The sequence below is a fragment of the Pygoscelis adeliae genome, unplaced genomic scaffold (genome assembly GCF_000699105.1).
Source record: "Pygoscelis adeliae isolate BGI_AS28 unplaced genomic scaffold, ASM69910v1 Scaffold14, whole genome shotgun sequence".
NCBI classification, from domain to species: domain Eukaryota; kingdom Metazoa; phylum Chordata; class Aves; order Sphenisciformes; family Spheniscidae; genus Pygoscelis; species Pygoscelis adeliae.
Window position 1 is genome coordinate 8,892,954 of NW_008825109.1, and position 25,280 is coordinate 8,918,233.

Consider the following 25,280-nt stretch of genomic DNA (forward strand, 5'->3'; position numbering starts at 1 on the left):
AGTTGGGGGGGCCCAGCCGCTCCTCTTCCTTGGTCCCTGTTCAGGCGCCACTTTGTCACGCCTTTCGCCGGAACGGTCACCTAACATTTCGATGTTTACATGTCCCCGGTCAGCTAGCCAGGCTTCCACATCTCCCTCTCACACTCCCAGAGTGAGTGGAGTATCTTTTCATTGGTAATGAAGACAAGCTCTCCATTATCCCATTCCTCTGTGTAAAAGTTTGCTTCTCACCCAAGGAAAGCCCTGGAGTTGTGGAACTACCATCAAGTGTATTAGAGAACTGCTGAAATTTAGTAATAGCTGGTATGTGATGCGCTTACAGGCTCGTCATCATAATCGCTTATTTTCAGGAAACTTCATCTTAATTAAACTAGACATACCCAATACTTTGGCAGTAGAACTGAGAAGATGCAGATAGACACTGAAACAATTCTCTGAAACTGAGCTCAAAGGCAGAATCACGTTATAGCAGTTCCTTAAGCATCCTCTACTTAGCTGAGTAGTGGTAATGAACTGTATGCATGGTGTTAAGTGACAGCAAATTTGAGGTATTGCAGTATGTGGTGAAAGAGAGTAACTAAAATTGCCTCACTTCTCACAGGTGAGGAGCCCATGTGTAATATTTGTGATTCTGTTTGTAGCAGCACACCCTAAAGATTCTGTATTCTATTCATAATCTCCTCCGGCTGCAAGATCAAACAGCAAAAGTTTGCATGTGGTGTCGTGGTTTAACCCCAGCCGGCAACTAAGCACCACACAGCCGCTCACTCACTCCCCCACGGTGGGGTGGAGGAGAGAATTGGAAGGGTAAAAGTTAGAAAACTCGTGGGTTGAGATAAAGACAGTTTAATAGGCAAAGCAAAAGCCGCGCACACAAGCAAAGCAAACCAGGGAATTCATCCACTGCTTCCCATGTGTTCAGCCATCCCCAGGAAAGCAGGGCTCCATCATGCGTAATGGTTACTTGGGAAGAAACACCATCACTCTGAACATGTCCCCCTTCCTTCCTCTTCCCCCAGCTTTCTATGCTGAGCATGATGTCATATGGTACGGCATATGCCTTTGGTCAGTTTGGGTCAGCTGTCCTGGCTGTGCCCCCTCCCAGCTTCTTGTGCACCCCCAGCCTCCTCGCTGGTGGGGTGGTGTGAGAAGCAGAAAAGGCCTTGGCTCTGTGTGAGCACTGATCAGCAGTAACAAAAACATCCCTGTGTTATCAGCACTGTTTCCAGCACAAATGCAAAACACAGCCCCATACTAGCTACTATGAAGAAAATTAACTCTATCCCAGCCAAAACCAGCACGTGTGGGTGACAGTGCTGTTCAGATTTGGATCTACTTATTTTCTGTAGTGTTCGTAACTACATAACTGTTAGCAGTAAGCAGGGGCTAACTTACACTATTTCTGTAGTCTTATTAAGACTGGTAAAAATGAGCCAGTGTAAAAGAAAAGGATGGCATGATTTCCAGAGCATGAACGAGACAGAGGCTTTTGGTACTTCAAGGAGGATTTGGCTTTATTTTTAGAACTGAACGTTAAGGGTATCAAGTATTTTATCAACCACACAAGTCCATAGGAAGTCCACTTTATACTCCACCTAACCAGGAGAGATGCAAATTATGTGCGTTCATTTCTTTTAGACATGCTGTCTTTTTTGGCTGAGATTTCTAAACTATTAATCAAGAATAGCTGACTTGAACAGTACTTTGCATCGGTTTATAAGCAACAAAAAAAAGAATCACAAAGCTTTCTTATTGCAGCTCTGTCCCTTAGCGTAGTCAAACATTTATAGTATAGAAACAATGCAGAACTGTTTATGGTATCAGTTTTTAAATGAAATGTATCCCAAAGTTAACAACCACTGTTACTATCCTATTCTACTTGCTTTCAGCATCCTTTCTTCTTCCCTGCCAACATCCAGCAGGCTGAGTTTTAGTATCTGTTTTCTTTAAATATGTTGGGGTGTTTTAGTGTTGACTAGCTTTCTTTCTAACTCTTGTCCTGCAATTAGAGCCATGGCTTTTATGTATAGTTTTGTAATGGAACATTTTAACCTGAGATTTTAAAAAAAATGTATCTTATAATTAGGAAATATGGTCACATGTGACATTAAATCTTCAGAACAACTTCTCCACTTTAAAAGGAATTCTTTATGATCCCTTTGGAACTTAAACATGAAGTAGAAGTGCATAAAAACAGGAGTTTGTTGTTACTCTGGTTTTTTTTTTTTAAGAAATTGATGGATTTTTAATTTGATACTCCGAGGCCATTACTGAATAAGCAAAATGAATGAGCAAAATGCTATAATATAGTGATTAAATTCTTTTTAATAAAAACTGTATCTGAATGATAGTGGGAATTGTGGGAAATGTGATGTCCTTTCACTACCTAGGTTTAAGTTTGTTTAGTGGATTGAATTAGTCAAATTGGTGCATGTAACACTTGTCATTAAACTTGCCTTTATTAAGTGGATGGCTTTGGCATATCAGTATATTGTAGTAACATATATCACTAAGCTGTTGTCATATATAGCTTCTCAGATACGTTACCAGATATGTTGTAAGATACAGAGCTTCCTGCCTCTCTGGCCTACATTTTTGTAGGCGTTCCTCTGTTCTGATCTCACGGAAAATATCATTATTCTTTCAGCTGTTCTTTATTTGTAGGCTGTTGGCATAGCAAACCTTATTGTACTTTTATAAGAGAAGTGGTAGTCAGTAGGCATTACAGTCTAAAGTCCTTCTGGTCCCATCTGGTTTGGAAAATCTTTTTCTGAACAGTCAGCCAGTCAAAAGCTTTATGAAGAGTCACAGCCAGCTTGGAGTCAGTTTTTCCTTCCTTTTTAGACTGCAGTCTTCTCTCTTGACTTATTTCCCTTGACACTAGGTTGCTCCATTCTACGTCTCATTATCCTAAGATGGTGTGCCCTAGTGGGAGACATTCAAGGACTGAGGCCTTAATTTTACACGTGAGCGTGGAAGTCCCTAAATGTGTTTGAGCAATATGAATCGCTACTAGCTTATCTCTGTTTGTATCTTGACATTTCATGCTCTCATATACTTCTAAAGTGAAAAAAGGAAAAAAAAAATCATGGAAAGAAATGGTTACTTTGTTACAAATATTGCCATTTTTACATGGCATAACATATCAAAGCGTTGTAATGCTAGAGTGAATGAATACCAGTCGTACACTTATTGTTGGCAAGAACTTAGGGTGCGTAAAGACATTTGAAGTCGAGTTGTCCGTAAGCAAACAGCTAGATGAGACCTGAGGTATCACAAATATTGCCATCAAAATGCTACAAAAATATACTTTTTAAAAAACCCATTAATTCAGGCTTTCTGACACGTGCAACCTGCACCTAGAGCTTCTAATGAGCAAATAAGGTCACTCGAATGAGTGAGTCACTGGCGTGCGATTGCTGAAGGCAAAGATGCGGCTTTGCAGGCTGCTTTGAAGTGCAGTTATGTAACTGTCCCTGCCTGTCAGAATTCAGGGGGTATCCGGCACATGGAGACAAAGGACTTAATTTAGGATCCGCCAAATGCCATTTTCTATCAAGGTAGTTGATATGTTAAGGTTAATAGGTGTGAATGAGAAATATAGCATACTAATGTGGGAATGCAGCTTTGATCTCCATAGGAAAAGAAACAGGTTTCCAGCACGGTGAGTCTGTGTAACTATTAGAGCGGCATGTGCTATTGCCCAATTTGTGTTTCATTATGTGAAGGAAAACGGAAAACATTTCTATGCTCATGCTGGATTTTTACTTCATAAATTGTGCTCTTGCAGAAGCCTTTTTGTGAGAAACAGGCAGCTTGAGCTAACAAATTATTTCTGCCTAATTTGCTTCAGTTTGGAGAAAGATGAATAATCAACATCTAGGTCAGCTGTCTTTGGTTCTGATTGTTGATAAAAATTTGAGTCTTAACAGGGAAACCATTCATAAGTTTCCTTTTTTTTTTTTTTTTTGTTTGATACTGACTAGACCTTTATGTGGGGTAGAGGTTGATTCCAAGGCCTGTCTGCAGTAAAAATTCAATACAGAAACCTTGTTTCCTCTGTTCAAAAGGAACGTGGCTAAAAGGAGGGGGAAAGAACAGGAAAGGGGCTTTGATTTGTTTTCCATTTAAGTTATTACATCAACCACAGTAATTTCAAAATAACCTCCCCCACTTTTGTAGTCGGATCTATTCCCCTATGTCCCTGTTTCTGCTATCAGAATGTTTTTCTTAATGTTTAATTGAAAACTGTCTTACAATTTAGGTACTGTTTGTTATCAGTCCTATTTTTAAAGGAGGAGAGATTTCCTTTCTGTTTTGATGGCACTGCAGTCACTTTTTTGACCTTCTCTTATTAAAGTTTTTCAGCCATTCTCCTGAAATTAGTTTTTCTTGAAGTTCAGTGCCAAACGCAAGTCACGGTTCTGACAGTTTACCGAAGCTGGAGAAATAGGCAGATTCACGGTGTTGAAAATTCAAATCCTATGTGATGTTTGTGCCAAGACATGTTCCACTTGTGATATGCTAGTTTGCAGTATCTCCTGACTGTTTCCTTCTTCTCATCTTGTATTTGCTACCCCACAGTTAAATAACTCTTATTCCTATCAGTGTAGCATTTTGCATTTATCCCAACTGAACATACCGTGTTTCACCCTGGGCCATTTCTTGAATTTACTCTGGTCCTATGGCCTGCTTGAAGCCACTGTAAACTTTGCCATCTGCAAAATAATAATAATAATAGTAATAATATTACTAGTGTGGACAAAATATGTGAATGGAAATGTGTTTGTGAAAGCTCTAGCAGAGGCAACAAAATGAGGATTAAAAGAATGGCCTGCATTGATAATGACAATACTGTTTCTAGCAGTAAAACAAAGGTGGGGTTTTTTTTTCCATGTCAAGACAAGGAGGTAGGTACTCTGATAAGTGTCACTATCTCTGCTGTGGCCCAGATGACTTGTCAGAGGACCCTACAGCCTAACAGCAGTGGGATGGCAACAGGGTTTAATATATGCTATTCCTTTTCCCATTAGTTCAGTAGGAAAACAGACATGTTTCAAGTGAACAACGGTAAGCAGACAGTGAACAGCAACCCTTCTTAATACTTATGGAGACTGCAGTAAGGGAGATTTTGGAGCAAAGAACATAACAACTGTCATCTTTCTGAGGGTGTAAAAGATTTGTCCAAAAGCTGGGTCCTCATCATGAATCAAGAAGAACCTAAGAGACTTAATGAAGACTCAGTGACTGACATACCTTGTCGTCACCGTTGTATCCATGTGCTGGACCACTTGGGCACATGTGCCTTGGTATGAGAGCGAATGAAATCTATGACAGAATGAATGTGAATGGGTAAAAGCAACTTTCTTAAAGATTTCAGAAATAACTCCTTTCCTTTCTGTAAGAACCCACGCTGATTTTCGTTAAGCAATTTTTCTCAGTGTTGGAAGTCTCATTAAAATTAAGCGTGCGCACTGTCTCTCTCTCCACCCCCCTCTCTCTCCCCCTCACCCCCCTTTTTTTTTTACAGGGCTTGTTATCTTGGCACAAAAGGACATCATGCATTTTATGTTCATGATTACCAACAAATACGGATTTACGTACCTCCAGATTTACATTTAGTTTAAGCAAAAAGCATCCATATTTGGTTGAAGCAAAAAGGTATGGTTGCCTCCCTCCTCCTCAGTACTGTGCCATGAGTTAAGTGCTAAATGGCTTCAACTATCCTAAACATCCTGAGCTGAAGTTCATCAGGCCAAGGTGTTTAATTTAATTAGAAAACTCATCCAAATACTCTCTAGTATGCTTTTTCTCAGTTGTAGGTTGACCCTTTAGTCTTCTCCAAAATTAGGTGTGTGTAGAGAGGAGGAACAGAGGTACCCTTCATCTTGAAATTAATTATGCTAGTTACCTGCTTTTTCAGTGAAATTTCAAGAATTATTAAAAACAAAAGGGTTTAACCACTTTAGGTTCTTTACAGTCTTCCTTGCAGCTGTACTTCCCTTCATCTTCCCTGTGCTTATGGTGCATTTAATGACTGAGTTCCTGTTTTCCTTAATGCATCTTGATAGCATATCACTTTGTCCCTTCAACTTCTTTGTTACTATCTTTGTATTCTTTTATGCCTAGCTTGAAAATCTAGTTGCTACTTTCTTTAGGCTTATTTCTAGGATACGAGGTGAATGAAAAGTTCATTAATTAGCCATATTGATCTGTGGCTTATTATTAATATGCATGCAGAACAAGAACATTTCTTGTTCTGCATGCATATTAATAATTCATAAATTACGCTTCTGCCCATAGCTTGCTTTTTACAAAATAATTTCTTCAAGAAATTGTTGGTCTTTGGTATCCTTTCCCTTTCTTTTGATCCATCTTGAGAATAATGATTGTCAGTTCTACAGCTGTTGGTGTGCCTGGCTTTCCTTTTTCTCGTTTTTTTTCTTGTCTTCACTTGTTGCCAGGATATTTTCTTTTATTTTAACAGGTAGCATTTTGGCAATGAAAATTGCTGCCTGGACAGCAGTACATGAAAGTTATATGTAATTTTCATTGTCATCCTCATTGTTTTTCCATCTGGGTACTTTTATCCAACAGCTTTTCTGCATACTTTTGAAAAACAGGCAATGCATAGCATTCTCTACCAGGTATCTTTTGCTGTTGGAAAAATGTAGATCATGGTGCCAGTAAATCCAATCTAAAACTCAATTGGAGTATGTAATGGGGATGGGGATTATTGCGATCTTGGTACTACTTACCTAGCTACAAGTCTAATAGGAGAGATCTTGCCTTTCCTAAGAGAAACTTGTCCACAGTGCTGACAGTCAAGCAAGTGTTGGAACAAGTTGCTTAGAGAGGTTTTGCAGGCTCCGCCTTTGGATGTTTTCAAGAGCTTACTGGATAAAGCCCTGAGCAATCTGGTCTGACCCTGTAGCTGACTTCCAGAGGTCCCTTCCAGCTTGAGTTGTCATTGGTCCCATCCCTATGATCCCATCCTATGATTTGTGACGCTTGTGTTTTCTCCTTCAGACTTGCTTATGATACTGTGCCCTAACCTTCTGTGGGTAAACTCCCGTGGTAAGTGGAGGTCACCTTTCTTGCCTAGATGAGCTCTTTTCTCTCATTAACTTGCAGCTTTTTAGCAATGGCTTTCTTAAATAGCAGCTTTTCACAGCTTTTTGTCTTACTTCCATCAGAAAAGTTCTTAAAGATGAGTAAAGGTTTAAAACAAACAAACAAACAAACAAACAAAACCCAAGCCCACAACCCCCTCCCCCCCCCAAAAAAAAACCCCACGGCCACAAAAAACTGGCTTTGAATCATGAACCAAAGCATGATAAGGGTTGATGAAGAGGAGAACTCCAAAAGTGTACTCCCAAGCCCATCTTAAATGTTAAGATTTACTTTCTGATTCCTCGACTTTCTCACATTGAACATGAGGATCCAGTGAACACATGGAGTAGCGGAAAGTTCAGTTTGTGCTTTCTGTCTGGCAACTGTACCACTAAAGGTAAGCATCAGTTCCATAAGACTGACTCTCTCCTCCCAGTTCAATGTGTATGTCTAAGCATACAAGAGGTAAGACATGGTCAACAAAATGGCAGTTTTAAAGCATTGCGCTTGGCTTTTTCATACATTATATCTCTAATTCTGTGTGCAGTCAGTTTCAGTTTTGAAGTAAGAGATGGTGAATTAAGTCATTGTATGAACTACCCTGAATTGAAGTAATTCCATTTTCATTTTTTCCTTAGAATAGCCCTGGGTTGCATCTTCAAGGTGAACAAACAGATACACACAGAGCCCTGCCTAGGGAATATAGTAAGTTCTCAAAGTAAAACCAGGGAGGGTTTCTCTTCTGTCTCCTGAGACAGATTCACCTAGAGAAAATTAACGTGATACCTTATATATCTGAATCTCTGGTTGTACCTAAAAAAGAGAAAAATGTGCCTAAGTAAAGAAAAAATGTAATTTCAGATATGTATTTTACTGGTGCATTTAAGGGCACTTTCACGTCTGGTAGTGATTGATAACTATGAAAGCTTCAAATAAAATATGAAACCTGCATCTGTGACCTTCATGTTTTGCCTTGTGTAGTTTCCCATTTTGAATTGCTGAAGTACTGTAAAAAACAGGAGAAGCTGGTTTTGTGTTTAATTTTCTAAATCAAAGTAGTACAAGGAAATCTTGGTGCGTTAATGATAGGTTTCTAATCCGTACTTCATAAGGGTTGCTCCTTAGTAATTTGTAGTCTTCTACACTGTTGACTTAGACTGACTTTTTTTAACGAGCAAAGTTGGAAAGACTTGCATATTCAGCTGTTAAATGCCGGTGTGAGTTATTCTACATTGCTTTGCCAGTTTATTCAGCCTGACCCCTGAGAATCCATTTATTACAACATTGAAGATCATTCAGATGTAGGCTGCTTGTATGCTAGTTGCTAAAACAAGACTAAGGAGAAATGCTGTTACAATACTTGTAAGCTGGCCTTTGATTTTCAACTAAGATGGGCAAAAATATTTTCCAAGAGTTTGAGGGTTGGATTTGTCAAAATACATCCAACACGTTAAAGACTTTATTTAGAAGTTTTTATCTTATGCCATCTCTGTACATGTAGCTAATAAACTAACCACGCTAAGAAGCCGTTTAACACTCAGCATCAGATGGAGTCAGCCTTGGTGTTGCCACTACAGTGGCCAATACTTTAACATTAAAATTACAGTGACTGGTCGCTCTAGCACTTTATTTGCGTTTTCTACTGTCACCACTGCTTCTTAATGTTTTTGCAAGAGGTAGAATCTGAAAACATGCTGCTTTCACCAGTGTATATATATTTTTAACATCTAGAAGAAGGTATATAGAACATCTAGGCAGACATGTTGATTTAGAAACCTTTTAGTTCATTTTAAATTTGGAATTTTTTTCTGCGTTTGGGGGTTTATTTTTTAATTCTTCCTTGAACAGTGCTTGAGCTGTTTTAACTCAGTGTCTTGTTTCAATAATGATAGAAATTTTCAGCACTTTGGTATTACACAGCACTGTTAATGATTGAGGAAAATAAAATTTCTTTTAGTCTACTATTTTATAACTTGTATTTGAAAGAAGAAAGCCTTTCTGTAATATATGTTTCTGGATTAGAGTGCTGGGTCAAAATTGATACAGGAACTTTTTAACTTTTTCCCTAAGAAATTTTATTTCCTCTCTGTTTCTCCACATTTAAAAAGCTCTCTTTCTCTGTGATGCATGGTATAAGTTCTCATGTGGAGGGTGCAAACTGGCTGTTGTTGTTACAGGAATTCTGGAGCCTCTTTTTCTTCAAAAATCTACGACAATGGATTTCGGGCTGGAGTGGAGAGGGATTTTTTTTTTTTTCCCTGCATTCTTAACATGGTGTGGCAAATGCCCTAGTTAAATACCTCTTGCTTTTTGTACAGCTTTTACTAATATATTTGGAACAATAAGTAAATATATGAAAGAATCTAGTGAGAGATAGGCTTCTTAAGAAAAGAGAGTCTTTTCTATGCTGTTTGCTACTATGACAGCATATTCCCTTAGGAAATACTGAAAAAGGCTTTATGGGAAAGTTGTTTGGTTTATACAAACGACCAAAAAACACCCAAAGCTTTCTCTGTACACCCTAAACAAAGCATCTAGGGTTACCTTTAGCCATTACTTTTGTGAGCAAATCCTTTAATCCACGTAGATCTAATGAAAATGAGTAAATTTAATCTTGTCATATAGTTATAATTTCCAGCTGGATTAGGCATAGGATCATCCCAGTGTTACTATCATTGCCACTATAACTGGTTCAGGACAGCCAGCTGATCTCAAGACTGCTTAAAGGATCAAAAGCTTTTCAAAAGCGTTCCCATGTCTTCTGTTGTCCATACACTTCTTTCTTTCTAGCTTAAATTCACTTTCTGAAAGTTTCTGTATACAGACAGAAATTACGTGTTTCAGCACAATCTTTGATCCTTGTTGGTCTGTGCTTTTATCTTTGTCCCATCTGTATTGCCAGAACCATATCCTTTTGTTTTTAGCCAAGAAATGGTAGCAACGGATAAAAATGAAATCTTTAATAGGTATTCTTTCCTATATTGAGAAGTGCAGTGAGGAAATGACAGCTGATTTACATATGAGTTAAAAAGAAAATGAATATTTACGTACACACCCATGCTCTAGTTGCACGCCTGGAAAGCACCAGAGAATCAGAAGTATGGATGCTTAAACATTTCATCGTACCATAAAAGCAAAACTATAACTGTTCCTCATCCTGATTTTAAAACAGATTATGAAAGGGTGAAGATGAAACCATCAGGATCACCTACAGTCTTTTTGTATATGTTTGGTTACCCTTCCTACATGTCCAGTCTTGCTCAGTTGTGTCCAGACTTTCTAACTTGATGGGTAACCTGTCACATAGGTAATCTCTGTAATAGGGCTGTCACATATAATACAGAGGACCCAATGTACTTAATATTATTTGAATGTATTTGATTTGACGCTTATGTGAGCCAAACCAGACCATAGAGAAAACAGTAGTTTCTTTATAAATACTCAGTAAGCCTTACATCGTTTTACACCTGGTCAGTAGAAATTCTTACCTGCTGTTCTGTAAAGCTTTTAATTATGCTGGACCATCACCCCCACAAATAGCACTTGGATTCTTTTATCAATAGTAAGGGTTGAGGAACAAAATACAAATTATCCTATTTTATGATTTGTATTTACTTAGTGGTGTTTTATGTGTCATTAAACATGCATAAGATTAAATAAAAAATTGTGTTAAAATATGTATTTCAAAACATCTTTAAAAGCACAGTAATTCAGTAATTGATGAGGTAGATAATTACAGCCTTTCCATTTCCAGCTCTATCTATCCAAGAGTTCCTTGCTTTTGCTACTCTCCTCCACCGTAGTGGTTACAAAATTTAGTCAGAGCATCAAACTGAACAGAAATCGGTTTTTTTTTCAGTCAGACTACAGGTTAGCATTTCCAGCACTCTGTCGCTGAAACAAGAGAGACCCCACTGCAAAAGAAAATACTTCTATTATGTGCTTAATTAAAATGCACAACTGTTGTTTAATGGTTTGGTGAAAGTAGTCTTCAAAAACCTAGATGCTCGTAAAATTCTGAAATGTGAAAAGCGGCATTTCTGTGAGGTTTAAGTTGGAAGGCAAATGGGCATGTTTACCAAAATAGTTATTTTTCCCTGAGAAATATCAAATTTATGAAGATCTTAAAATTCTTTTTGACCCCATTATTGAGGATCTGGTTAACAGTATTTATGCCAAATATACTATGTTGCAAGCTGTGGAGAGGCAGTGATACTAACTTGTATTGCTAGAGAGCACTGCTAGATAGCCTGGATTAAGGAACTGGGGTAAATTGTTTTAAAATTAGCATAGCCATAACAATTGCATTTGCTGTAAATAGTTCTAAAGGAATCATTAGAGATGTCAGGGCTTTCAGCAACACTGATAAATTATTAAATTTAATGTATAATGTAGATCACAGAAGCAAAGAGTGAAATGCTTGAGGGAGACATTCCCCTGCCATGTTAATAAAATATACAGTGGAATAGTAGCAGCCATTGCTGATGCTGGGTTTGAAAGGGCACTGGAGAGAGTAACTAGAAGTTGTAGTTTGTATTTTTGTATGTTGTACATGACAACAAGTGAATGGTAATTTGAATGTGTTTATAAAGTAAAGGTGGGGGGAGGTGTGTATGTAGTGCACATATAAGGCATTGAGGGCTAAAGCTGGCAAAGTATAATTCTCCTAACAAGCAAAGTATAATTCTCCTAACAAACACGAAGATTTTGCCGGAGAATGTGGTGATGTGCTGTTTCTCCCTTTGGGCACCTGCCCTCTAGAAATCCACAACTAACTTGGCAGTTCTGGACCTTTCTCTCATTTTGCTGCAAATACTTGTGGGGTACGGATTACTTAACGTTAGTGATTTGGTAGCTAATTGGCAGCTTTGCTTTTTTCCTCATGCGCATCTGTTTTTCTTCTTCTTTGCCTTCTGTCAGCAAAACCTGTGCAATCTTCTAAACTGAAATATCTTAGAGTAAATTTGCAGTTACTTTTAGTTTAGGCTACTTTTTGTGTTATGTCATGCTTCAGCCTGTCTTGTTGCTAAAGATTTAAATCAGTAAGACTGGTGGTTGGGAAATTTCCTAAACTCATCTGATAGCAAGAGAGTAGTGGTAAAAGACTTAAATAAAAACAATTCTGTTAATATCAAAATCCTTAGATTTTTGAGCAGGCCTATTTTCAAAAGGTTGAGCAAACGCAGAAGCCAAAGAGCAGTTTAAGAACCACTGACTTGAAAGAGTGATGTTTCACTCTTCCCTAATCCTATTAAATACAAGCTCTAACAAAGTAAGATTCTTCCATGGCTTAAAATTAAGGAAGCAAATTGTGGATTGTAGAGCACTGTTATTTCCCTCTCTCTGTTTTGGGTGGTGGGGAGCGGAGGTTGCAGCTTTCTGTTGTAACTTTAGGAGGAAGAAGGATGTTTTAATTATGTCCAAACAAGAAGTTCAAAGGTACTTAAATAATCATAAAACATTCTATTTGTTGTTGCCCTAAGTAAGAAGAAACTGACTTTCGAATATGTGTTAGCTCTTTATTTCCCTGTTTATTTCCTTACATTTTCTGATTTTCTTCTTTCAAAGTTATTTTATCTTTTAGTTTTTGCTAAATCTGTTTGAATCCTATTAAGTATTTGTACAGGTTTTCCAACTCGTTGTTACACGTTGATAAATAACTTATCCCATTTTAACAACTGCAGTCAGAATGTTTGTCTCTTAAAAGGTCTTCTATGAAATTTAAGCTTTCTTTTGTTCCTCTGTGCTATAATAATTCAAACTCTTTTCTGAAAAACTCTCAAAGGAGTTCTGGGGTTTTCTTCTGTAAAATTATATGCTTTTCTCATTAACACTTGATCAGATTCTGACAGACTGTAAAATATTGCTAAACACCGATTGATTTTGATGGTCACAATTATGTAACTTCTTAAATGCAATTCAAATCCACTCATTTTGTTTAGTGGTACATTTTTAGTCTAGTTCATCACATGAAGTCTTAACGCATAGCTACTGTAATACTATAAACTTATCATTCATGGAAGATTCCAGAAGAGACTGGAAGGTACTTTACTTACTATGCTAAGAGGAAATTTTCAAGACAAAATGTCATCAGCTTCTATATGTTCTGTATATTTTTCCACTCCTATGTTTTCTTAGATTTTTTTAATTATTACTTTTGCTTTATATTGAGTATATTAGCATGAATTATGTTGCAGCAGTTCTTCTAGTTTTTTTGCTTTGATTTATTTCCCATTTAACAGTAATTTGGCATAGTTCCTTAATAGTAATTTTTAAGTATAAAATCCTTCTGGATTCTGATGCTGCAGAATATGGAGGGCATCAAAGGCTGGACCACAGTGCAGAGTACTTCTCTGAAGAATATCCTCACAATGATCGACCTAATTCACTTATGGTAAGTAAGATTTTTTTTCATTCTCCTTTCATCTGAATAATTTTTTTAAAGTTCTTCGGACAAATACGGAGTCTATTCTAGGAGTGTTTTTAGGGGGTGGGGTTTTTTTAATTTATTTTCTGAAATTAGCCTTTGTATGAATACAGTAGAGATGACAATGTTATGATTTGATCATGACCTCTAATGTTAACTGATTTTTCTCTTTTGACATTACATTTAAATTTTCATGCACTCTTGCAGTGTCTGGCACACAATGTTCCTCGCCAACATGCATGAAAACCTTCTAACGTGCTTTTGAATTGCCATTTTTAATATCATCATTTGCTTTATTTTCATGTCAGAGAAACTCTGTCTTCATGCTTGCTTTGCGATTTAAAGCTCTGTAGAAACTGAATCTTGTGTTGCTTTCTTAAAATCATTTGCTTAACTTCACAAACACGAATTAGAGCAAATCATGCATTTGCCAACTGGCTTTCTCCTCCTCAATTTACAGAAAGACTTTGCAAAATGGAACAGACCTTCTCTGTTCACATCACGAATTTCAAGAATTTCCAGTCCTAAAGTGATAGGAATAATGGATAAAGTCTTTCCCACAAATCACTTCAGATGAAGTGGGAGGCATATCCTTGCATTCAATTTCTGTTAGCTGAGATGGTGATTAATAAAAATGACCTTTCTTCATTACTCTTGAAATCATAATCACTTACCACAATTATTTTAAAAATGTCATTTTTCCCATTCTTTATATATTTATATGCATACATATATACACACACACATATTTCCCATTCTTTACATATGTATTCACATATGTGTATGCGTGTATATGTTCACAAGCGCAACAGAATAAGATTCAAAAAGGCCATGAATTAAGGCAGAGTTCACTGAAAAAGTTCTGAGAACGCTTACATTGCTGACTAGATTTTCATATCTCATACATGGGTGAAGGGATGTGTATCTCTATGCGTAGGTGTATCTATACACATAAACACCTGTAAATAAGTTACACTTGTAATCTTAACAGGCTACAAAAACAGAGTATCTGCACTGATTTGTGTGGGCCACTCCTCTTCCATGACAGAATGGAGACATCAATTTCTAGTGTCACATCTTAACATCTCTCATGAGATCTAAACCCCTGACAATTATTGTCACTTTTAATCTCTCTCACTCACACTCACCCTATTTCATTGTATTCAGGGTATTGGCATTTCTCTCGTTTGCTTGTTTTAAAATAGTTTCATTATGTGAAATAATTCTTGTTCTTTCATCATGCTTGGTGTAAAGGATCTTGGGAACTTTTTTTTTTTTTTAAATATCTGTATGTGGCAATGCCCTCATAGTGCGGGTAAATGTCTATGCTTATTTGCACGCAAAGAAATTAAGGGTCTAAGATCCCATTCCTGAAGGTTATGTAGCAAATTAATGCTTCCAGAATTCTTGCTTCGTGTGTCCAATTCAAATACCTTGCTTTAGTGATTGGAGAGCATCTTAATTAGCTACCACTAACTTAACTTTTGCAAGCTGATTAACTGTAATTTGGAATGTATATTTCACATTTAGACTTTTAGATGGTGAGTGCAAGACATTCAAGACAGAAAAAAATGCAACAAAATGCGAAGATGCAATTTGCTAGGAGCATGTGGAAGATAAGGCATGTGACAAGCAAAGCAGCAAATGCACTTTTGCGGCATAAACTGTGGCATGGCAATGGCACTTCTGAGTCAGAAAGAAACCCAGCAGCGTGGGTCACGTTAACTTTCTTTTATGTCCTTCAGCAATCCAATTCACAGACCACCTTCAGCCAACACCCCAGAAGATGCCACAGGCACCACATAGAGGTAAAATGCTAGTAAAAGGACGCCAAGTAAAAGTAATTGGGGAAAAAATTCTGGAAAACGTGACTAAATTCAGCAAGATAGGACTCCAAGTAAGAAAGAACAAAACTACAGTAAATACCTCCAGCTGCTATTTTACAATAAACCAGCAATGTTTTATTTTAAATAGCAATTTACATCCCAATTCTTGGGTAATAGGTTATCCTTGGGAGTTGCTTTAGTCTTAGCTGAAGTTTCTAAAATCCAAGTAGAAGTCTTCCCTTCAAATTTCTTTTCAAAAAACTTATGATGCCACCCCAATAAACCCATAAAGGTTCTTGTCCTGCTGTTTAACGATTATCGTATTCTCTTTACATAATGCATGAGACTTAAGTTTCTTCTTTGAAAAATTTTAGTTCCTCCTCCACCACGAACTTCAAAGTAGTATTTTTTTTTAATGACCGATGCACCTCCCTTAAGGTGTGCAAGTAAACATTGTCAGCAAAACACGCCCAGAGAGCTATGATAAAATGAAATCACATGCAATGATTATGCCGCTCAAGTCAAGCTTAAATAGCACACAAATGTGTTACAAAAATAGATTAGATGTGACATGATTCATTCTAGAAACATCACCTAATAAAAGAAATATTCAAAGTGACAGCAAAATGAGAAGAAAGGACATATGAAATTCCTGGAGCAAAGAACCCTGGATGAAGAGGAAGCTTTGTAAGCACCGTTAGGCATTTCACTGTAAAGTTTTGTTGATGAACAGATGATGATTCAAGTTTGTTCAGTAACGCTGTAGAGGGCGAGATTACAAAATCATCAGACACACGTTGAAAACTCCGTAGAAAAATGCACAAAAAATATCGATTTAAATAATGATTATAATCTAATTTTTCCATTTCACTGCTTGCTCTGTTCTGGATTGTTAACAAATATATGAAATGTACATAACTTTCCACGTAATCAAACTTTCTAATAACAAGCGGTTAACCACTTTGTCATTGTAAAAACAGACTCCTTTTACCACAGTTTTATTTCTGTTTATGTCTCTGCTGTGGTATTCTCCTAATAATCTTTTTTGAGATATGTTTTATCAAAGTTGCGTGCTTTTTCAATGCTTCCATAAGCTTTTAGTTTCGCTTATGTCTTATCATCCCTTTGCAAGATGTAAATTAAGTGCTGCGCACACATTTCAACTCCTGTTGGATCCTAGTGCCCCTTTATGTACAAAGTCATTTGTTGATACCTTACTTTGTTGTTGTAGTTGGATGTGAAAGTTAGATTTGGGTTGAGGAGGAAGAAAAAGAACTGTTTCTAAAAACACTCATCATTCAAAATGTTTTGTCAGTCTTTTCTAAGGCATAGAATCAAAGAATCATAAAATCATTAAGGTTGGAAGAGACCTCTAAGATCATCAAGTCCAACCGTCAACCCAACACCACCATGCCCACTAAACCATGTCCCTAAGTGCCTCATCTACACGTCTTTTAAATACCTCCAGGGATGGTGACTCAACCACTTCCCTGGGCAGCCTGTTCCAATGTTTAACCACTCTTTCAGGAAAGAAATTTTTCCTTACATCCAATCTAAACCTCCCCTGGCGCAACTTGAGGCCATTTCCTCTCGTCCTTTCGCCAGTTACTTGGGAGAAGAGACCAACACCCACCTCGCTACAACCTCCTTTCAGGTAGTTGTAGAGAGCAATGAGGTCTCCCCTCAGCCTCCTTTTCTCCAGGCTAAACAACCCCAGTTCCCTCAGCCGCTCCTCATAAGACTTGTTCTCCAGACCCCTCACCAGCCTCGTTGCCCTTCTCTGGACACGCTCCAACACCTCAACATCCTTCTTGTAGTGAGGGGCCCCAAACTGAACACAGTATTCGACTTGACTGAATTTTACTGTAAAATGTAACTAGATATCAATGTGTGTCCTACTAACTTCAAGATTTTTGTACCACACCAAAAGTTAGGATTTATAGGAAAACAGTGGGGCTTAGTCTTTGATACTTCGTACACCAACAGAACTGAGTAATAGGCAGGCTAAATGGAATAGTGCAGAGTATGTTTTATCATTGGCAAAGTAGTATGTAGTTTATTGAGAAATATAATCGTTTAACATATTTCAGCTTTTATAGATTTACTCTTTCTGTAGTTCTTTCCAATTAGTTAAAAAATAAATAGATGTCGAAATGTTCCTTTCCCCCTGCCGCCAATACTGTTTTTTTCTGATTCTCTGTCTTTGGCCTCCACTGATACAATCTTTTCACATTAAATGAAACTGAAATTATATATTTTCTTTTAAGAATATTCTTATTGCTGGGTTGGGTTTTTAACCTTGACCTTAATGTATACTAGTCAATGTTAAAGTGCAACTTTCTGCTTCCTTGAGCCTGTTGACAAATTAAAATATTCACATAGACTGAAATGATCTAAAAGCTTTTAGTGACCTTAGGTTTGAAAAAACTCATTTGAGGAACTTTCATGATAAAGATTTATGTATTGAATTTTCAGGGACTGATGTAGTCTTTAACTGTTTTCTCCCCTGACATGCACAGATATACAGAAAGAATGTTAGCAGTTACAAAATTAACTGTTTTAACTAGGGGAATCAGTAAGACTTTAATGCTAGCAAGGTCTTTTGTTATTTTTACCTCTTGATGATTAGACATATAAATTTATTTGCTCATATTCATTGATAGTTTGACTTCTTAAAACAAACAAAAACCGCAATCAAGTGTAATGATTCCAAAGTTATTCTGTTAGTCATTTTCTTTCCTCCTATCATATTTTTCAGTCTGCTTGTTTGTGTTTGCCAGGGGTTTTTTGTTGTCTTTTTAAAGTACTCTTTCTTAACCTGAAGAAAGAGTGCAGAAGATAATGAGGAGAAATTTTGAGATACAGCCTGTGCAGTATATGGACTTTTTTGCATACATGAAGCAAGACAGTCTGAGAAATGATTTTCTGCATATTCATGCTGTACAGCTGTAAATTGAAAAACAAATTGGAAGGCAGAACTTCACATTATTGTAAGCATACCTTCTTTGTCATATGCAATATCTAGCAAAATGAAATCTGTAATGTCTGAGGTTTTATATAACAAATTATAGTCAGAAAGCAAAAGCTATCATGTATCTTATTCATTGATGGTTAATTATATTCTCAGAATAGTGTCACTGTCTGACAATTAGTAGTGATACAGAGACATGAGATTGTCTAAAGCCCTCATTTTAATTAAAAGTTTGGGAAAATGTTGGCACAGACTCTTGTGGCATTGCCTTCTGCATCTACCAGCTGCAATATGCACTATCAAATATTTTTTCTGCAGTGCCTGATCTAGCTCTGAGTTCCAGTAGTTCTCCCATCTGTTGCAAAATGACCTTGAAATGATTTTTAGGGCTTGGTGTTTTCCAGCCCTGAAAGTGGGATGAAGAGCAGTTCATTGCAGTTCCAGCCAATTTCAGTTGTGCTTGCACCTGGTACTGAATCTAGTCTGACAGATCTGAAAGTAGCAGTTGTCATTTGCAGAACTTCTTGCTTGTGGGGTTTTAGATACATTTGGAGATTGCTGTGTATTATAGTCCTCTCCCAAAATATCAAAGGTGAGCTTCCTGCTTATAACTGCTGTTGTTCACAAGTGCTTCATGTATTTGGTATTCCTGTATTCTTCTTAGCTTCTCTAATCTCTCATTTCTTGAAATTATCTGGATATTTACAGAAAAAAAGTATAAGGAGTAAGCATTTGTATGGCTGAAAAGCATCATATATGTTCCTGGCAAGTAGTAGTAGTAGTACCGGTTGTTCTTCCCTGTTTGTGAGATAGCCTACATGAAGGGACTACGATCTTGATAGAACACCATGTATGTTGGTGGAAAATAGGTTGATTGTAATAAGCGGGTTTTTGTCTCCGTATTAGTAGCTGTACTATTTTAGTGCCAGAAGCCTTGGTCTGTGTGGGATTTACCTAGTTTCAGACAGTGTAACTGCCTCATAGTTTAAATGGACATGCAGTATAGAAATGTCAGAGGTGATAACAAAAAACAATTTGTATGTATTTGACTTATAAACAACATTCCTATCCTCCTCCATCGTCTCTGTTAGCACATCTGCCTGTGAAGTCAACCACAATTATTCAAGTTTATTCCTCGTGATTAGTCGATTGAGAATAAAAAGGCTTCCAATGATAGTTTGATGACTAAAGGTTTGAATGTTAACTTTGTCAAAAATTTTTATTCACAGCTGAGTCATGCTAACTCTGTCTAGAACAGATCTGATGTTTTCCCTTCCCCATATTCCATTCCCCATCAGAAAAGGCCTCATGAGTCTTCCTCTGTGTGGTTTTAGATGTCTTCACGGTTTACTAAAATAGCAGAGTTCATGTGACACCTTAGAGCACATGAGGTAATAAGTAAGCAGTTGGTGTAGCAAGCAGAGAGCCAATTCACTGAGATATCTAAAGCCCTGAGTAATCTGGTCTGACCTCATAGCTGACCCTGCTTTCAGCGGGGAGTTTGGGCCTCCTGAGGCCCTTTCCAACATGGATGAGCCTGTTGGGGAGGAAAGAGCTTGGAAGGGCCTTTAAGGTGAACACAGAAAGCTTGAAAAAAAAGAGAGATTCGGAGAATGAGTTGATTGACTGATAGTCAAGGCATCGGTTACCTATGAACGTATTCTCTTTAGTATTCTGTACTTTGGGTTTTCACTTCTGGCCATGTTCATCAAGTCAGCCTCATGAAATGGTGAAGGAGACATGAATGGGATAAAACTTGTGATCGGAAAGAAGCAGGTTAGTAGAGCAGAGGTCAATAGAACTGAAGCTGGTAATTGAAACTATATAATTCAGTGACAGTGTATGAAAGGAAAAGGGAAGACAAGAATAAACTTCTGAGACCCTCCTCCTAGGGTACAGAAAAACATCAGAAATGACATATCTGTCATAATGTCTTTTACTGATGAATACCTAGGTTTCCTATGATGGTTTTAATCAGGACACCTCTATATACTTTTACTGTACTTACTTATCTATAGGTAGATAAATATCTCAGGCCGTGTACTATATATATATAAACTGGCTAGACATAATGAAGAGCAGCAAGAAGGGGATACTACAGGTATACTAATAGCAAAAGCAGCTTAAGAAAAAAATGCAAGTCCCTTGACAAAGGGAGGAGTCAAACCTGTGATGGGCACTATGGAGAGTACGGGAGTATTCAATGCCTTTTCTTACCTCAGATTCCAAGGGTAAAGCCTGCTCCCAGACCTTTTTGTGTGCCAGTACACTATTGAAAAGAAAGTAGCAGCAGCAGAGCAATGGGTTAGGGACACCTTAAAGATGGGATACACCCAGAGGTTTGGAAAGATGTCAGTGATGTGATTGCAAGGCTGCTGACTAACATTTGTGAAAAATCATAGCAGTCGGGGAAATTTCTGACAACTGAACGAAGGCTGTAGTGAAAGTGAAAAGGCAGGCTGAGGGATCTGAGGCCAGTCAGCCTCTCTCCTCAGTCCCTTAAGAGGTCAAGGACCACCTCCTCTTGGAATCCATATCCAAACAAGTGGGGTATATGAGATAGGTCAATCAGAAAGCCAACCCAGATTTTAGCAAAGGCAAAACATGCATGATCAATGTGATTGCTTTCTGTGATAAAATTACTCTGGCTGTGTGCATGAGGTTACTGCAATCAATGCAGTAAGACTTTCAGCTTTGTCTCCTACAGCATTCTTACCTAGGAGTTGGGGAAATATGGGCTGGATAAGATTGTTAGGTAGATTAAAAACTGGCTGGGCTCCTGCAGTTTTAGTAATCAGAAGATCAGTGTCCAGCTGGTATCAAGCAGAACGCCCTAGGAATTGCTGCCGGGGCTGATATTGTTTGGAGTCTTCAGCAGTGACTAGAATGATGAGACAGAGTGTATCCTCAGCAGATTTGTAGATGACACTGAATTAGGGTGAGTGGTTGATAAATTAAATGTTAGAGGTCCAGTCCAGATGTATCTCAATAAATCTGAGGGTTTACCCAACAGAAACTTCATAAAAATCAATGAAGAAAAATTTTGCAGAGGAATCCCAAGCATCAGTAAAGCTTAGAAACCAACTTGCTAAGTAGTTGTGTACTAGTAGTAGTGTCTGAGGATGGTAGCCTTTTATTGTATACTATTGCATATTTATTTCTATAATATTAAGTACTGTATGTATGTGTTCTGATATGAATCAGAACAATGGATTAAAGTATTATAAGCAAGCAGAGTTTGTAATCTAAATCGGCGATATCAAAATATACCTAATGTTACTAATTAATTAGCTTTTAGCTAAGGATTATCCATATTTTTATGTATTTGACAATGTCTGGACTCAAACATACAATAAGGTGCTTGCGTTTCAACTTACTCTGTCAGTAATGGATTCCTGACTTTTTTTAATCGTGCCAGTTGGTGGCAAATTGTAGCATATGGTTGGAGTACAGTCTACTTGGTACACCTCAGTACACTCAGGAAAAGGATAGAGAAAATAAATTAATGAGGATATGTTACTACAAGAGTGGTAGTTCAGGTGAGAGGTGCTGAAGGAAAAGGAATAATACTGGAGTGGAAAGGCTGACGAAGCTCTGGGATTTGGGGTGTCAGAAGAGGAAGGAGCAGATGTGAGAAATCTGGGTTGAGAAGACTGAAAACCGTGCTGGGATCCTGGGCAGATAATCTTCCAGATTTCACTTGAACTCAGGAAAGACAAGCAATCTTTCCAGCCTCATTAGTCACATCTTTCCTTCCCTCTCCTTCACACAAATGTTCTGTGTTCTGTCTATTTAGACAAATAATAAAGCCAGAGCATATACACTGTAGTATTTCTGGAAATATTGTTGGGCGGGGGGGAGGAATAATCCCGATACTTTTGTAACAAGTGTTATCTAATACTTTTGTAGTATTTTTCCTTTTAAAAAAATTGTACAGCAGTGGAACGAATAATTAATATTCATATTTAATAATTATTACTATATTTAATCAATAATTAATATTTATTCATTGTTCATGCCCTAATTGTTCTATTGCTTCTTGCAGTTTTATTTAAGCCTTAAAGGTGGTTACACTGAGCAATTAAATAAGTTGATAAGATTAGGAGATAATGCCGTATTTGGCTGTTCTATGATTTAGCAAGAAGCCCACCAAGATAAAAACCACTAAAACGCATGTTTAATTTGCCCAGGTAAGGAAAAAAACATGTGATTGAAGTAATAAGCTGGCAGTTGCATCTCTTCATGGTAAACAGAAAACATATCGCTCATCAGTCTAAATAAAATCATTCGTGCAAGTTCTGAAATTGTGATTAAAACCAGTTTTAAAATTCTGATTGGCAATGAAGTGGTAGGAGTGGGATGCTTCCACACTGCTCTCAGATTCTCGGCTGATGTAAATTGACTTTAAAGGAACTGGGCTAATTTACTTCTCCTAGGATCTGACAGATTATTGACCAGAATATAATTGAGAATTGCTGTGTCTTGTATTAACGTTAATTTTTGTTCCCTTAACTGAAGTAACTTTTTACACATTTTTTTCTTAGAAAGATTATTTCTATTTATTCCTTCTCACGTCATCATACAAACCCAGAGTGCTGAATTTCTCAATACGCTATTTTAAAATATCTCCTTTATCTATACATTCTGAGCTAGTTGACTTCATTAAGTATTTCCTCTCCTGCACAGATTTGTAGAAGCTATTTATCACCGAAACCTTAGGGGAAATCATTATGTTCACTGCCTTTCAAGAAGCATTGGACATAGCTCTGTCTGGTTCAATGAAGATCAGCTGTTCTTTTCCTTTTTCTCCTTTTCCTAAAGCTTTTTGCTTTATTGCTTTATGCCATTTTGAAAACTATGAAAGCCTTTCATGCCATCAGGCTCTAGTTTGCAGATAATGTAGTTGAAATTGCAGAATATTAGATATTCCACAGGGGTGGAGGATAGTCCAAAAGAGGATATTGTCAAAATGAAGCCAATAATCTTCAATCTTGTGTTACCTTTTATAATTGCATTTTTATTGACTTGTTCAGCAAACACGTTCATACGCTTGACAATTGATGGAATACCATATATCAAGGTAATTGGTAGGTACTACATATCGGTCTTGTTTTCAGATTGTGACTCTACTCTGCTTGGAAGGAATGTTATGTAAAATATGTTGCCACAAGTTCTTTTGTGATCTATGAGAAGTCTTTTGATTATATATGTTTGGGTTTTTTGTGGTAATCAGGAAAAAAGGGTAAAGCAAAATGCAACAATTTAATGGTTAATTTTGAATCTGTCTACTTTTGAGAGTGAGTTTTATTGCTCAGACACTGAAACTCCGTAGATGCCAAGAGTGAGAAGAATACACTGCTGCATCATATTGCTGGTGTTTACCTGTATGAAATGACATCATAGACCTTGCAGCAACTTTAATTCGTAGCAGAAGAGTGTTTAAATGCTGTTGCAAAACTTTGTCATTTATCATTGTATGGTCTATTGACCTAGATGTCCTCAGGTTTTTGAAACTCATCATTGTAAGTCATATGAGGCCCTCTACTGGTAGGTACCTTAAAATATATCAAGGTAAGATTTAAAAAAAAAAAAAAAAAGAGGAAAGAGGAGAGATTGCAATGAAGCTGCCTTTTAAACTTTTAGATTATCTTGTGTAATTCAAGTGCTGGGTACTAAGCAGTCGATAATCACTCTTTAAATGTGATTAGTATGACCCACAACATTGCACAAATGTTAGATTTTTAACAGTTAAAATATTTCACGTGTGTGTTTTCACATAGTTATTTAGAAATTGTATCCTGTGAGGTTGATGGTTTTTTTCAGCTATTCTCCTTCTTGTCATATCTTTACTAGGTGTACATTCCAAGCAGAGTGGCTATTGTGCTTCAGAATATGGATATCTCAAAATGACGTCTCTGTAACTATCACGGAAGAAGCAAGTCGTAGAAGAAGTGCTGATACGCTGTACTAATACTAACTATAACAAAACTTGCTCTAAGGAGGCTTTCTGAAGCTTAGTAATATTAGGTGTTTAAAATGTAAGATTAATATTCACATATAATTGCAGAGCTCTTGACTTGCTAGAACCTCTTTTGAGGAAAATTTACAAAAGAGGCAGAAAGGAAAACATTGGTTTTGTAATTCTAGTAGTACAAAATTACACTTAAGATACTGCAAAGCAGCAGGTATTCATGATTAAATTGTTGTTTACAGAGTTTTATCAGGAATAATAAGAGTGATCCTGCTCCGAAGTCTGTAGTTTCTTGTAATCCTCTTTTCTGATAGTGAATTCAAATGTTCATTATATATTAATGCTTACTATAGTAATACTTACTAAAAGTAAGTAGCCTGCTTAAATAGAACAGAAGGTTTTGGCTAAAAGGCAGCCTTAGCGGTTTGTGGGACCTAATTTGAGACTCCTCTTCTTCAGTGAAGTGCAACATGCAATTAGAAACGTTTATCCAAATGGATGAGAAGGTCCTCTGAGAGTATTGTACTTTGCCATTTTTTATTTAATTAAAATAGCACAAAAATGCTGAACAGCAAAATGAGCAGGCCGATTGACTGGTGACCTGCTGATGCTACTGTGTGTGTTGCTTAATTGCTCCCAATCAAATCACTTAGTGTTTTGCATCTCACTTGCTACAGCTGAAAAAAATGACACAACTATTTTACTTAGATGACTAAAATGTTCAGTGAGAAATGTTTTGTTTTTACCACAATGATACCACACTGGAAGATGTACTTAAAATGTAATTCTTCCCATTGCATTTATTTCACTAATGTCAGGACCTTGCAATACTGATTTCACTATTTCCAGAAGCTGCCTTTCAGCTTGGAACATGATGATGTTCTTGCACTTTTATAACTTCTGAAACCTTGCTTCTCATGAAGAAGCAGTCTCAAAGTACAGTGATTGAACTAAGGTGTATTTTTGATAAAA

The 25,280-nt window shown here is 37.2% G+C and overlaps 1 protein-coding gene across 1 annotated transcript in view; it reads left to right on the forward strand.

Moving 5' to 3' along the window:
- The window catches only part of GBE1 (glucan (1,4-alpha-), branching enzyme 1), a 147,324-nt gene extending 122,283 nt beyond the window's left edge, over positions 1 to 25,041 (forward strand). Inside the window, exons 15-17 of the mRNA XM_009327886.1 lie at positions 13,390 to 13,507; positions 15,286 to 15,348; positions 24,191 to 25,041. Coding sequence (XP_009326161.1) covers positions 13,390 to 13,507; positions 15,286 to 15,348; positions 24,191 to 24,247 — 238 coding nt within the window. The 3' untranslated portion in view covers positions 24,248 to 25,041. The remainder of the gene's footprint in view (positions 1 to 13,389; positions 13,508 to 15,285; positions 15,349 to 24,190) is intronic.
- The last annotated feature ends 239 nt before the right edge of the window (positions 25,042 to 25,280 follow it).